The sequence below is a fragment of the Gymnogyps californianus genome, chromosome 26, assembly GCF_018139145.2.
Source record: "Gymnogyps californianus isolate 813 chromosome 26, ASM1813914v2, whole genome shotgun sequence".
NCBI classification, from domain to species: Eukaryota; Metazoa; Chordata; class Aves; order Accipitriformes; family Cathartidae; genus Gymnogyps; species Gymnogyps californianus.
Genome location: NC_059496.1, coordinates 12387 through 26992, shown reverse-complemented (window position 1 = coordinate 26992; position 14606 = coordinate 12387). Strand labels below are relative to the sequence as shown.

The 14606-nt window shown below is 49.4% G+C and overlaps 1 protein-coding gene across 1 annotated transcript; it reads right to left on the bottom strand.

Annotated features, from left to right (window-relative positions):
• Positions 1-7078: 7078 nt before the first annotated feature.
• On the bottom strand, positions 7079-8791 carry LOC127025933 (ribosomal protein S6 kinase alpha-3-like). Its single transcript, XM_050911089.1, has one exon. The coding sequence runs from the start codon at positions 8789-8791 to the stop codon at positions 7079-7081; it is 1713 nt and encodes a 570-aa protein (XP_050767046.1).
• Positions 8792-14606: the final 5815 nt, after the last annotated feature.

Below are 14606 nucleotides of genomic sequence, written 5' to 3'. Positions count from 1 at the left end.
GCTACCCAGGTGGGGAAACGGAGGAACAGAGAAGGGCCAGGACCTACCTTGTGTCGCGCAGAGGTGCAGTGGCAGGGCTTGAGTGCATCCCCCTCCTCCTGGGGGTTTGGCTGCCTGGTTCAGGGTCGACTTAGGTATGGTGCAGGCATTGGGCTTTGAAGAGAGCTGTTGGAGGAGGTGCTGCTAAGCAGCTCGGTGGGGACTCCCCCTGCCTTTGACTGGATTTGGCTTTTAAGCTGCAGGTCTCACCGGGTCTGTCCTACCAGCCTTACTAGGATATGTGGGACTGCATCCTTGTTGGTGAGGCCACCGCCTCTGCCTGTGTAGTTACCTCGCTCGGCTCCGGCTCCCCTTTCCTCATGGAGCAGCCACCCTTGCTGCTCCCTGACACCGAGGAGGGTTTGGGAGAGAGCCAGCCTTCCTCACTCCTGCTTTAGCCACCAAGGCAAATCCTCTAGCAGCAAAGAGAGAACCCAGGAGTCCTGGATCCCAGTGCTTTTATCTGTGCACCTTACCTCATCCCATGAAACAGCCTGTGCCTTCACATCACAGGGTCAGCCACAGCGGAGCATACTGGGTGGGCAATCCTGGTGCTCCGAGGGACTGGGCTGACCAGGCACTGCAGCACAGAGAAGTGCTAACCTGATGATGGTGGAGGTCCTTTCACAGTCAAAGTCTCCCTGGAGGAAGACAAGGGTTCCCAGACACTTAGCTCTAGCAGAGGGGGACAGGAGCAGGATGCTTGGGTGGGTCTTGCTGGGAACTGCCTTGCACTGTGTCCTTGCATACGTGGTGGCACGGGGAGAGGCTGAATGTGGTCTGGAGAGTGTAGGCTGCTCTGCAGGTGTTTCTGGGAATCAGATGTCTGTGGCTTTTGCATCAGTTCAGAAAGCAGAGCAGAGCTTCACAGAAGCTTGTTGGCTTCTGAGAAGTCTCACAGAATTTCAGAATGGTTGAGGTTGGAAGGGACCTCCGGAGCCATCTGGTCCAACCCCCTTGCTCAAGTAGGGTCCCCTAGAGTGCACAGGACCACGTCCAGATGGCTTTTGAATATGCCCAAGGATGGAGACTCCACAACTTCTCAGGGCACCCTGTGCCAGGGCTCAGTCACCCCCACAGTGAGAAAGTGTTTCCTGATGTTCAAACGTAACCTCCTGTGTTTGAGTTTGTGCCCGTTGCCTCTTGTCCTGTCATTGGGCACCGCTGAGAAGAGCCTGGCTCCATCTTCTTTACACCCTCTCTGTCCTTGGAGATCTCCAACACCCATGTGGACAAGGCCATGATCCTGGCTGGACCCACTTTGAGCTGGAGGTTGGACAAGAGACCTCCCCAGAGGCCCTTCCAAACCTTCATTTTCCTGTGATTTTTATGGTGAAGCCTAAGGACTGTACCTTAAGGGTACCTCCTCAGAGACCAATGAGGGGACCAAGCTACCACTCACCCAACAGCTGCAGCACTGAGTAAAAGAATACAATTATGGGCAATTTTGCCCAGGTTGCCCTTTAGTCAGAGCATACTTCTCTTTATAAGAAGTCTTTGATTACTGCAAACACTCCAGTCCAAGGCACTCAGCAGGTGGCTATGGCAACCCCTGAGATAAGTGGTCTAAAATAAACCAGGTAAAATAATGAGGGGATAATAATACGGTTTGAGTTCAAATAAACCATTAAGTGTGACTAATGGGTTTACATTTAAAAAACATTTATACATCGTATTTCTGGGCTACGCATTAGTAATGGTTCGAGTTGCATTGTTCATCCCACTGCTGTAGGTGGTCTCCAAAGAATACTGTTAATAGATGCCTCCTGCATTTGTTAACCCAGCACTCAGCAGGAGAAAAAAGTCTTGTAGCTCCACAAAATAGAACTGTTAAAGGGAGAAGAGAGAGGGGAGAGGGCTCAGGGAGGCAAGATTACCCCTGCAGAGAGAGCTACAGCCCTTCTCAGAGGCTGACCTCACTAATTTAATAGGAGTCTCTCCCCAATATTTAATTTTTTTTTCCCCAAACCATCTCTATTGGACCCAAATCAAAACTAGCAATTAGCAGCTGGGTGATAAGTGCTGTGCATGCTCAGGATGGGACAGTCATTACCCAAGCAAAGCTTATGATTTAAAGAAATAGTCTAACGTATTTCCTTAACTTGTGGTGAGGAGAAGTGGAGCTGGGATTGTCTGTTCCTGAGGAGCTGGTCTCCTGCGATTACTCCTCCAGCACGACTGCTAGCCCACTAGCGACGGGGAATTGCAAGAAAGCAGAACTGAAATTTGCTGGAGCTACTCATGCTGTTTCTGGTGGGCAGTAAACCTTTAGACATCCTGATTTTCAGAATAGAGCCACAAGAAAAATGGGAGACCGCGTTCCCTCTTACCCTCCTTTTCTCCATATAGGCTTCCTGTCTTCATCCTGCCCTTGAACAGAGCCTGTCCCTTCTCAGCTTTCCTTTGCCTTTTGACTGCGGGTCACACAGAAGCAAATAGACCTGTCCTAACATCAGGGAAGAACTCATCCTTCAGACCTGGCAACTACCCCAAGGATTTTGGGTCATAAATCCTGCAGCAATCCTTGCAGCTTATTTAGTTGGTTCACCCTGAAGCATCTAATACATAAAAGATTATGAGGTTAGTTTTTTTCCAAAGTACTGGCATTATGAAGCAGACATAGTAAACATAGAGTGGGGTAGGTCCCTTTTTTGGGCATCCTCCCTCGTTTCTAGGTAGTTACAGAAAACCCAGAAGATCATAAGCAAAGGGGCTTTGTGGAGTTGTTAGCTTTTCTTGTCAACAACAACAACTATATTTGAGTGTATTTACGCTGCTTAGAAAGATGGGTAGCTGTGCCTTGCACCAGCAGTAAAGCATTTACTCTACAGCCCCTGACCATGTCCCCTTTTCAATTCAAAAGTATTGTCTTTCTGACTAAGCTGCTCTGGTCTGAAAGAGAAGGAATGACTAGGAAGCAGTGACTGTGAATGTGCTGTTGTATTACCCGGCTAGACATTAGGTCTAGCCTACAACACCTTTCAGAGCGCGGACAAAAGTTGGCTCTTAAGTCAAAAGTTGCCTAGACACTGGCTGTTCCTCAGAAAAAAAGTAGTTAAATAAAGAAAATCTACAGTAAAAACACTAAAAGAAGAAAGTGGCTTTTGGTTGATAGAAAGATGAAAAAGAAACTCTGCGTGAGTGGAAGTGGATATGTATGGAAAGCAAAACAATAGTCCAGATGACAAGAAGAATTGAAGCCATTGAAATGGTCAAGGCAATAGGGGCTTCAAGAGGAACGGAGGGGAAAGAACGTCATGAGAGGTTGTCACAGGAAGACTACACAGCAATATGTTTCAAAAGTCAATCTTCTTTAATGATATCAACATAGAACGGTCCAAGTGAACAGGAATGTTATGTTATATTGAGATACAACAGCCAGATTGGACAGGAATATCAGGTCGTAAACACTGCGATAAACACAACTTAGTTACAGGTTCAGGGTGTCAGCTGGGAACTATCACTACATGAACTATAACCAAACGTAAGCTTAAAATGATGACTCAAAATGAGCACTCACTCACCGGTAAGGCGAGGCACTCAACCCCGGGGAGTTTCCTTAGATGGCATCCCGATGGAAGGGGAGAGTCTCTGACTGCAGACCCGCTGCTCCGAGGAAGATGGGCTCAAAGGGCTCTTCCGGCGGGCTCCATTTATACCCGAAGTCGGATCGGGGCTCGTGGTCATATATGGTCAGCGGTCTGGAAACTTGTCACTGTCTACGTGACTCCAGTTATCACATGGCTGGCCAGCTCGACCCCCAAACCGCGGCTTCTAGTTTTAAGTCTTTCCTTTCAGCAGTTGAGAAGTTCTGCTCTTTATCGGGGTGGGTGCACCTGCCACACTCCACCCCGTGACCACAGTCACGATCTGACTGGTTTCTTTGGAGTGGTGGTACAGTCACCTCTTGCCTCCAAAGTTAAAAGGGAGCGCAGTTTTGGTGAGAATTGATGCTCATCATGAATCATCATTTCTTTGGCTATTTTACAATTCTAACGGAACATCTGCTATTTGGATTAGTTCTAAAGGAGCATACGTAACAACAGATACGAACTACGTTATCATATGTTTAACACAACTTAATACAATACAAATGGCAATTATTATGATTATAACCACTATCAAGGATTGTAAAAGACTGGTTAACCATCCCGACAGGGAAAACCCAAACGCACTGGAAATCTTTCCCAACCAGTTGATGTTTAATGCGGCAGCAATTGCCTCTGAGTCCTTTGCTACTTTCTTCATTTTGTCGATTTGGGTTCGGAGGGGTATGGATACATTTGGGATATAAACGCAGCAGCCATCTACTCATCAATTTAGCACTCCATACTAAAGGTGTTCCTGTAGCAGCATCAGGTCTAATCCCGCTCGGTGCTGGGCGGTCATTTTGCTGGTGTGTTGTAATTGTTCATTCAAGAGTTCTAAGGTGTCAGATGTAGAATTGGCTCAAATAGATACTTGCATCAATAGGTCATAAATGGCTTGTGGGTTTTTGAGGGAGGCAGTCCCCATTCTGAACATGGCCTCCAGCCACTATCCCAGTCGCGTTTTTGCTCTTTGCCACGTTCCCTTCTTTAGCGGTTGTATCTCCCGGGGGCTGCGATCCCACCACTTAGGGGCTATAGGCCCTTCTCGGTAAATGGGACAAAGGGAAGGCAGGGCTACTGTGCAGGCCATCCCGGGAACAGTTGGGTGTAGCCGGGAATACAGACAGCCACTGGAGTATGCCGACTCTAGATTGGGAGGGGCGGGCACATCAGATGTTTGGCATATGCCTTGTGTGGGGGCATGAGGAGGACAGTCCCCATAAGCGTTACATTTTAGGGCAGTGGGCCACACATAGCTGGTATTACTACACAGACAGCCCTGTACCAAAGCTTCCTGAATGGGGCGGGGCATGTATCATCACAATAATGGCCTTTTATCTATGTTTTTACATTGCATTTCTGTTTGGCAGTCCCAAAGTGTTGGGTTTTTTTTTTTACTGGTGGTGCCCCATTCCTTTGCGCAATCCAGTCAGGTCCCCATGTGCAATTGAGGGGATGTTTTTCCCAGGCTCCCTTGAACCCTGGTTCTTGACAAGCGTTGGGGCAATTGCTACCATTACTCTTGGGGTGTTTAATACACCAGGTGGCGTTTAACAGTTCAGTATATTGCAGGGAATGATCATCTGTTTTCCATTGGTCATGATGTTCAGTAAATCCCCAGGGAACATTAAAGCATGGCATTGTACAATTAAAACTCCACCCCGTGGCGTTATTAGGGGGTAGGAAGAGGTAATTACACTTTGCCTTCCATATTGAATTGGCATTTATTGCGCCAGGTGACCAGCTATAGATGGTATGAGTGTGACCTCCATCCTTTCCATCCGTTCCTCAGGCCCGGCTGCAATTATTGCACTGTTGCCATGGGAGTTCAAGGGTTAGTGATATATTAGTGGTTTGCACAAAGATTGGTAGGGGCTCCTCTACTGACTTAGGGCTGGGCAGACAGGCTGTTATTGAAGTTAAGTTCACCCTACGTGCAAATCCCACTATCAGTTGAGCCACCACCTTGCTGTCCAGGTTCTTGTTGTCCATGCCCGCTGTTGTTACTGCCATCAGTGGGAGTGTCCGAATAGTTTGCTTTTCCATAGTCCTGCAAGAGGACACAAATTGCACCTCGGGCCTTGGGACCGGGTCTCAGAAATTAGGAATTATCCATCGAGTACTTATGCGATGGCCTTTCCCCTTCCTATCTAAGGCCTCCCAGGCATGTAAGCCTCTGGGTTTCGCCAGGATCGTGGGTACAGTGCCAACAGAGGGCAGTTTTACCATGACGGGTTGGCCTGTATGTTCTCAATGGGAACTGGCCCTTTTGCTTGTCCGGTTTGGGAGCGTCGCCCGTTAATGGTCCCGTAGGACAAAAATGAGGTAGGTACCATCGTTTGCCTGCCAGCATATCGAATCCCAATATGTTTCCCTTATAAGGGCTCAGAGCCACCTCCACAAGTTTCGGTCTCTTATCGGGGCGGGTGCACCTGCCACACAGGTTAACTAAACACTCTTCCACCCCTCCATCCAAAACAGAGGGCAAGTCTCTGAGACCGAGATAGAGATAGGGCAGGTACGTGCAGAGGCAAGAGAGGAAAAAAGCTTACTTTAGAATATAACTTTGGGTTCTTAAAACAGTTAGCAGCATACAGTGAAGAGAAAGTGCAATCAGAGAGCAGAACACCTTAGCCAAGCAGCACCTCCTGACCCTGCCCACCTTCCCCTTTAAGCAGGGTGTATGCTGCAGCCAGAGAAACCGTTGCAAAACTGCGGCTTCTGGCAACTTATTCCTGAAATGCACTAGTTTTCTTTTGGAGAACTGGAATACTGGGATGGATTCCCCAGTGCTCAAAACTCAGTAGTGACTATTTCAACCATGGGCTTAAAAGTATACATCATATGCTGTAATTTGAAGAACTCAGTCCATAAAAACCATGATTAAACAACAAACAATAGAGAAGCGAAAAAGGGGGGCAAAAAAGGAAGAAACCATACACACAGGGAGTCCAATGGCTAACCAATTTCTATCAAAATGTCCATCGCAAGTGAGTGGTGTATCGTGAGAGATCCACTGTTTACATTTCCAATACTACAAACAGTATCCTGATTTTCATAACATGACATGCAGCATCCAAACCACAGAAATGTAGAAAAGGCACAGGCAAGGAGAAACACATCTTCATAGCATTACATTCAATAGCTGTTTAACGGTGAGCCTTCTTTTAGAGCTGTCCAACAATGCTGACTAATCCAGGTGACCTGTTTAATCAGACTTAATTGTCAAAAGGATTAACAATATCTAAGCAAAACAAGGCATGTATACATTAAAGAAAACAGCACGGAACTGTACTGCTTGTGAACTGTTTACAAAAACATACAAGATGTTGGATGGCACAAAGTATATAGTGCTAATAGAAACGGATTGTTTAAGCTAAGTGCTTAACATAAACTGTCCATCTCTACCTGTAACAAAGAATATTTTAGGGGATTAAAAAACCCATTCCTTACGAAAAATAATGCTCTGAGCAAGAGGAGAATGGCTGACTGGCTCCCAAAACTGGTGACTGATTACGATTCAAAGCAGAGTAAGCTGCTGCTCTTGCACCCTTCACTACACGGGGAGCATCCTGCCTGTTTAGCTGGTATTGAGGCAACTGGTCACAGTGAACCATCCAGGGGTGACTAAGGACTTGGGCTGCAGTCAGTCTTTGATGTGGGTTAACATGAAGCATTTTTGAAAGAAGGTCCTTAGCTGTATCTGAAACGGTATTCCAATAACCACCGCTGAGAGACAACTTCCCGCTACCTATTCGGGCCAAAATCTCCTCTGGGGTATCATCAGGACCAGTTACAAAAGGAGGGTAGCCAGCAAGCATGGTATAAAGTAGAACACCAAGGCTCCATATGTCCCATGCAGCATCGTAACCTTGCCTCTGTAAAACCTCTGGTGCAGCAAAACTTGCTGTGTAACATGGACTCCTCAGAAGGCCATTTTCTACTCGTAGTTGTTTTGCAAGGCCAAATTCACAAAGTCGAATGGATTCTGGATTACCAGATTCATCAACATAAAGAATATTGCTAGGCTTCAGCTCTCCATGAACAACCCCTTGCGCATGGAGGTACTCAACTGTTCTTGTTATTGTGAACAGAACGGCACTAGCTTCTTGTTCCGAGAAAAAAATTTGTCTATGAATTTTATCCAGCAGTTGCCCTCCTTTTGTAAGTTCTGTTACTATGTATGCGTATTTTCCATCATCATGCACATCTTTTAGGGTAATAATATTTGGATAGTGGCCATAGCGCAGTAGGATTTCAATCTCCTTTCTTGGATCTCTTTTACTCTTGTCTATAATCTTTACAGCATATTCCATGTTTAAAGCTTTATGAATACATCTCTTATAGACACAGTAAGACCCAACTCTGATATCTTCCTTCACTTCGTATCTATCAGTAAACTGAATGCTGTTCCTGTGCAACTGCTGGACAACTGAATGCACTCCAACTGTCTGCGCTGCCTGGCTTTCGTCATTTGATGCAATAGCTACAGAACTAAATCCCTGAACAAGTTGATGCGCATTAGCAGTAGGTGGGAGACCAGGCAAATCTTCTGGAGTTTTTGCTGTAAACTCAGGGTCAAAATAAAACGTATCTTCAGGTCTGCCAGTTGCAGGTTTAAAAGGGGGATCAATTTCTCTCCTGTACAATTTATTCCAATCTATTTTAGAAAAGAATGCATGCCTCTTAATTTCTTCAACTCCATCTAGGCCTGCTCCTAATCTGTTTGCCGGGTTTCTTTTGAAGAGCACTCGCAGAAGACTCTCTGCTTCCGGGCTCAAGAACTGGGGCATTCCAAGTCTGGCCTCGAGAATCAGTGTCATGGTTTCTTTTCTGTCTTTCCCTTGGAAAGGCAGAGTACCAGTGAGCATTTCAAACATTACAACACCAAAAGACCACCAGTCTGTGCTCCGTGTAAGGCCTCCGCTCTTAATGACTTCTGGCGCCATATATTCCACTGTTGCACAGAAAGAGAAGGCTTTTTTTTCACGATCAATTGACACCTCACTTAAGCCAAAATCTGCTAATTTGATATGTCCTTCCTCATCAAGAAGGATGTTTTCTGGTTTTAGGTCCCGGTATATTATTCCACCACTATGTACATGGTCTAAAACAAGTGCTAATTCTGCCAGGTAAAATTTAACATCGTCTTCTGTGAACATCACCCTACGTTCTCCACATGCTCCAATTGCCTCTATTAAATTTTTTAGGGCTGTTTGGCAATGGGCTCTGTCTCCGGCCATATTATAGTTCCCGTCTGGATTTAGTGTCGGCCACGGATTTCTCCCTCCTCCCACCTGTCGTGCTAATTCCGCATCCTTAGTTAATACCTTCTCTCTTTCATCTGGGCAGAATGATTCTCGGAATAGATTTGGGTGTCCCCCCAGTTAGGATTGTGTCCCGTGCAGAGATTTGACAATAACTGCGCCCGTGTTTCTGCATCCTCCCTTAATCTTGGCATTGTACAGCCCCATAAGGCTAAATCATTTGGGTTCCACGATGGATTAGTATAAACCGTCGATGTGGGGCATGCATAGTCACCCCCTGGCCGTAAAGCGGCCAGATTAGTCAAAACATTTGAAACCATGGGGCAAAGTCCCACCCTTGCTACAGGAAGGTCTGGGGGGAGGTCGGTACAGGGACTGTAAGGTGGGGCAGGAGTCGGGGAGGGCCTTGTCTGGTCGTCGTTCGGGGCTGTAGCCTTACCTACGGCCAAAGTTACTTTACAGGTTAGTTTTTCCCTCAGCCCCTTTTGCCTCCCTGGATGTTGTCTCTCCCGCACCCATTCATCCCACACATACCAATAATCCATGTGTCCCGGGAACCGGTACTGAAGTTGGTCTCGCACAAAGGTCAGTCGATGTTGGTCAAAACTCCCTTGTGGTGGCCACTGATCTTCAATATCTCCATGGCGGGTGATGAATGGCCACCATTGTTGACATAGAACTACTGCGTCCTCCTTCAGTAGTGAATTTGCACCACAGATTTTTTCCCAGTTTTGTAATATCTCTACTAAGGGCGTCTCCCTCTCTACTCCAGTTACGTTACTCATGATTTAATCCGGGTGGGACTCAATCCCCCCCTCTAAAATCTCTCAACAGCTCTCTAATCTGGGCAGGACTCGAACCCCCCTTTTAATCAGATGTCTTCCGTTGATCAGACTGCGTACAAACTTGTGTGCGATTTATGCTGATCAGGCTAGGCACCTTGGGCGGGACTTGAACCCCCCCCGAATTCTGTCCTTTTCCCTATATTGAATTTAGATTTAGGGGATTTAACACTCACCACTCGAGCGATTCGGTGCGTCTCATGTCCAAAATCCTCAGGTGAACTCACCCTGTGCTGCCAGTCAGAGGTTTGGATCCAAGAGGTTCCGAGAGTGACCTAGGGTCCCATCTGGGGTGCCAAACTGTTAAGGGGGAAGCCGCTGCCCGAGCATTCACACACCAATCAAAGAGTCGCACACACACCACCCGAGACTTTAACTGCTAGGACCGGCGTCCCTTCGCAGCGGGCGACTCCAGTGAGCCGACGGGTGCCCCTTTCGACTCCTCACACACACACACTCACCCTCGGGCGCTTCTTCTTCCCTCAGGCTCGAGCCAAGGTTCCCCAAAGCAGACTCTCTAATCAAGGCCTTCAAAATAAAAGCCTAATTTACTCTATCTATGGTGCCCAAATTCAGACAGCTCAAGCTGGCTGTCTCTGGAGAGGGAACCGGAACACCACATTCCCTGGGCAATTATGCCCTTACAATCTGAATTCCCACCCCTCACACCATAGTCTGGCCCAATGGTAAGATCGAGTCTGGGGTCGTCTTCTCTCTCATTGGGTGCTTTTTCTCGTCTCTCGGCTGGTTCTTCCTGCTGTGTTTTAGGCTACTTGTTACTATGTCTCCTTTTCCTGGGGCAAACTGGCTCTGGGGCTTTCCAAATCTCTTACTCCTGCCATCAGATTATAGGTGAACGTTAAGCAACAGCATTAAGCAAGTTATGAGTCCTGCTTTATCATGAAGGACTACTTTTAAGCAGCTAAACAAAGTCCTTAAAGCCCTACAAAACATATTAACAGCCTCTCTAAGTTCTATACATTCCTGTGCTATTACAGCCTAACAGCCTTATGCCATTATTGCCACATGCTGTTTAGGTCTCGTTCGGGTGTGGTCTGCATGGTCCTGTAGCTCTGCTTTGCCACCTTCCACAACACTTGATCACTGATTGCTGATAGAAATGGGAACCTCTGGCAAGACTGAGAGAATGAGGGGAGGCTTGCTAAGCAAGCCCCGAGCCTCAGCGCTGGTGGGGCTGTGAAAGGGCTGCCAAGGGAAGGTGAGGGCCAGCAAGAGTTTTCAGTCCTGGCACCTTCCCTGTGGGAGCACGGCAGGAGCCCCACAAGGAACCGCACAAAGCTGGCAGGGAATGGCACGGGGCCATGGCTGGAGCAGAGACTGTGCCTTCCACTTTACCTGAGAACAACATGGCCACTAGGAAGCCGAGTGCTGGAAACTACAGCTCCCAGCATGCCCTGGGAACCAACATGGCCGCCCGCCAGCCCAGTACCCCAGGACTACAGCACCTGGCATGCCACTGGGCACTCCTTCCTCCTGTCTGACCCTGCGGGGACACCGTCCCCCCGGCTGGACCCCACTCCTCCACAGGCCCCATGGCCGCCTCCCGGGGCAGCCCCAGTCCCAGTCCCAGAGCCTTGGTGGAGCAGGGAGGAGGAGGAGGAGGAGAGAGGGACAGAGGGGCAGAGAGGGGTGGGGTGGGGCGGAGGAGTGGCAGGAGAAGGACGGGAGCAGGAGAGAGGGATGGCAGGAAGAAAGCAGGAGCTGGTCAGGGAGTGGAGAAAGGAAACCCCTGGTGAGGAGCGGGCCCAGGGCCAGGGAGAAGGGGATGGAGGGGAAGGGGCAGGGGGCAGCCAGAAACCTGGTGATGAGCAGCAGGACAGAGGGACAGAGAGGCAGAGGAGGGCAGGAGGAAGGACAGACAGAGGGAGCGACACGGGCAGGGTGAGGGACTGGGACATGGGGAAAGGTTGGCAGAAAAGGCAGCAGGAGAGCGGAGTGACAGAGAAATGGGACAGGGAGCAGGACAGAGGCACCGAGGGGAAAAGGCTGAGAGAGAGAAAGGGAGAGGCAGGGGACAGAGAGCGGGACAGAGAGCAAGAGAACGGTGGGAAACAATCCAGAGACTGACAAACAAAGAGAGGGAGTTGGGTGAGGAGAGGGAGGCAGCGAAGGACAGAACAGTGATGGCCTCCAGGCTGGAGCCGAGGAAGAGTGAAAAGGGCCAGGGAGCAGGCGAGAGGCACAGAGAGAAAGAGAGAAGGCGCAGCCAGCTGAGCAGGGGCTACAGGACAGGCTGCAGGATAGGGAGAAAAAAGACGATCAGGAAGCAGGACACAGCGATAGGAAAAAAGAGAAGGAAAGGGAGTGGGAGAGAGAAAGGTGAGAAAGAAAAAAATAGCCCTGGGCTATAGAAGAGAGAGGGAGGAATTAGAAAATAGAGACAGGGAGGTGGGCAGAGAAAGAAGACGACAAAAATGGTGATGGGCTAAAGACAGAGAGGGAGGAATTAAGAAATAGGCACAGTGAGCCAAAGAGAGAGAGAGAGGGAGAAAGACCAAAACCAGCAACTATGGGCGACTGCCCCCATTTCTTGAGTACTCCCCAGGAGGTGCATTTCCAAGAGCCTCAAGGAATGGGCTGCGTGCAAAAGCACTGCCCTGTGCCTAATACTGCACCCTAATATTGGTGATGATCATTGCACGCAGAGTGTTCAGGACTGAGGGAAAAAAAGCCCAGCTAGGGGGAAGAAACCTTCCCAGCTGTTTGTTTGTTTCTTTGCTTGTTGGTTTTGCTTAACACCCCCCCCGGCCCCATCTGAACTCCAAATCCAGCCTGCAAGGAAAAAGGAACCAGGAGTAGCAGGTTGGACACTTTTAAAGGTCGACTCCATTCAACAGCTGCACAAACCACTGCTCACTCCCACTGCACACAATCCACTGCCTGCCCGCAGGTACAGGCAGCTGCCCTGTTTCTTGAGCACTCCCCAGGAACGGCATCTCCAGGTAGCTCAGAAAAACATGCTGCCTGCCAAAACTTGAGAACAGCTTAATTCTGGGCAATTTCCCTTGTTTTTAGGCCTGTTGAGTCCCAGGACAGGTCCATGTGCAGCAGCTGTGAAGAGATGGCTCAGGACCACGTGAGGGCTGGTGGCGCTGCTTTCTGGATCCCATGGCAGTGATGGGCAAAGGGACGGGTGACCATATCCCGGGGCCGGGCTCAGGGTCAGCCCTGCCTGGTTTTTTCCTAGCGAATCCCAGCTGGTGCCGGCCCCGTGCTGCAGCCTTGGGCTGAGGCTCAAGGAGCCAGATGTTTCTGCAGGCACTGCACCCTGCTGGGCCCCACCGCTGGCTGCCAGCTGTCCTGGGCTTCCCCCGTTGTCTCCAGCTCTGCTTTCTGCCAGTGCCGGGGGCACCGCAGAATGTCTTGCCTGTTCCCCATGGCCGTCCTGACCCACACCTGCAGCTCGTACGTGGTGTCCCCATCACACAGCTGATTTGGGGGAGGCAGGTCTCTTGTGCAGCTCTCTGGGAGTGGGGGAAAGAAAAGCAAATTGCTCCTTTTCGAGCTTTGTCCCAGGGAGAGCCAGTAGAGACATGCTGTGCACTGGAGAGCATCCTGCAGGGAGGTGACAGACGTTTGCGGAGCGCTGCTGAGGCTGAGACCCACCTGACAGCAAAGGCACGTGCTGGCCGCAGAGCATCCCAGGTGAGCCGATTGTCTTGGAGGCCAGCAAAGCAGCCTTCTCTGCCCCTGGTTTTTGGTGAGAGATGGAGCAGCACAGAGCTGTTTCTCAGGCATCCAGGCCTGACGAGAGTTTCCCCATGCCCCCAGGAGAGATCCTGCTCCCAGGAAGCACCTCCCCATCGAGCAAAGGCCATATCCAGCCACCTGGCTCTGGGCACGGCTGCCCCAAGGGGTGTCTCAGGGAGGACGGGCTGATGTGCTTGGTGGCTCTGACACAGAAATGATGAGCTGAAGCCCCGTGGTGATGGCAGGCCAGTACAAAGTCTCCAAGTGCCCCAGCCTTTCTCCCCGGGAGTGTTTAAGGCAGGCACTTTTTCCGGGGGTGACAGGTGATGTGAAGAGGGATGCTGTCCCATTCCCATTTCAAAGTTGTGACTTCTGAGAGGCGGGGCCACCTGAAGGCCCAGCCGGAGATCTCCAGGGAGTTTGAGTTCATTTTTTGGATATCTTAGGGCTACAGTGTGCTAGGGTTCTGGGATGCTAGGGTGACAGTGTGCAAGGGTTACAGAGTGGTAGGGTTCTGGGGTGCCAGAGTTTAAGCGAGTCAGGATTAAAGGGTGCTATTATTCTGGAGAGGATCTGGGTTTGTTGGGCCTGGGTTCCTGGGGTTATGTTATTTTTGGCTTATCTTGTGCTCTGGGTGGATTGCTTTTTTGGAGAGTCCTTTTTTAGCTTGTTTGCCTGTTTAGGGTTTGCACAGGGGCCTTTGATTTGTGTATGCTGTGGCTTCGGGTTGGCTTTATTTTACAGTTCTGGTGGTTTATGTTGTGTTTTCTGTCTTGTAACTACCATTTGTGGTCTGGTGTGTGTGACCGGCTGGGCCAGTGTCACTTCTGCTGTGGTCCAACTCATTTCCAGTAAGTCGGTGGGTAGGTGGGTAGGTGGGTAGGTGGGTAGATAGGTAGGTCTGGAGGACTTGCGGTCCATAGCTGATGACTACTGGAGGAGTAATGGGCACTTCTGGGGTGTGGGAGGACTTCTGGCCCATAGGTATTGACTGTGGGAGGACTAAGTGTGCTTCGTAATTTGTGTGGACTGCCAAATTCACAGTCATTTGTCCTGCTTTGAGGAAGAGCCGTGGGAAGACAGCAGCCACCCGGAAGGACAAGGGTTTCCCCGAGGGTACGTGGCTTTTTGGTTTTTGCTTTTGAGTAAGCAACCTG

What these genes read in the sequence shown, in the direction of transcription:
- LOC127025933 (XM_050911089.1), bottom strand. Translation starts at nt 8,791, where the DNA reads ATGTTCACAGAAGACGATGTTAAATTTTACCTGGCAGAATTAGCACTT.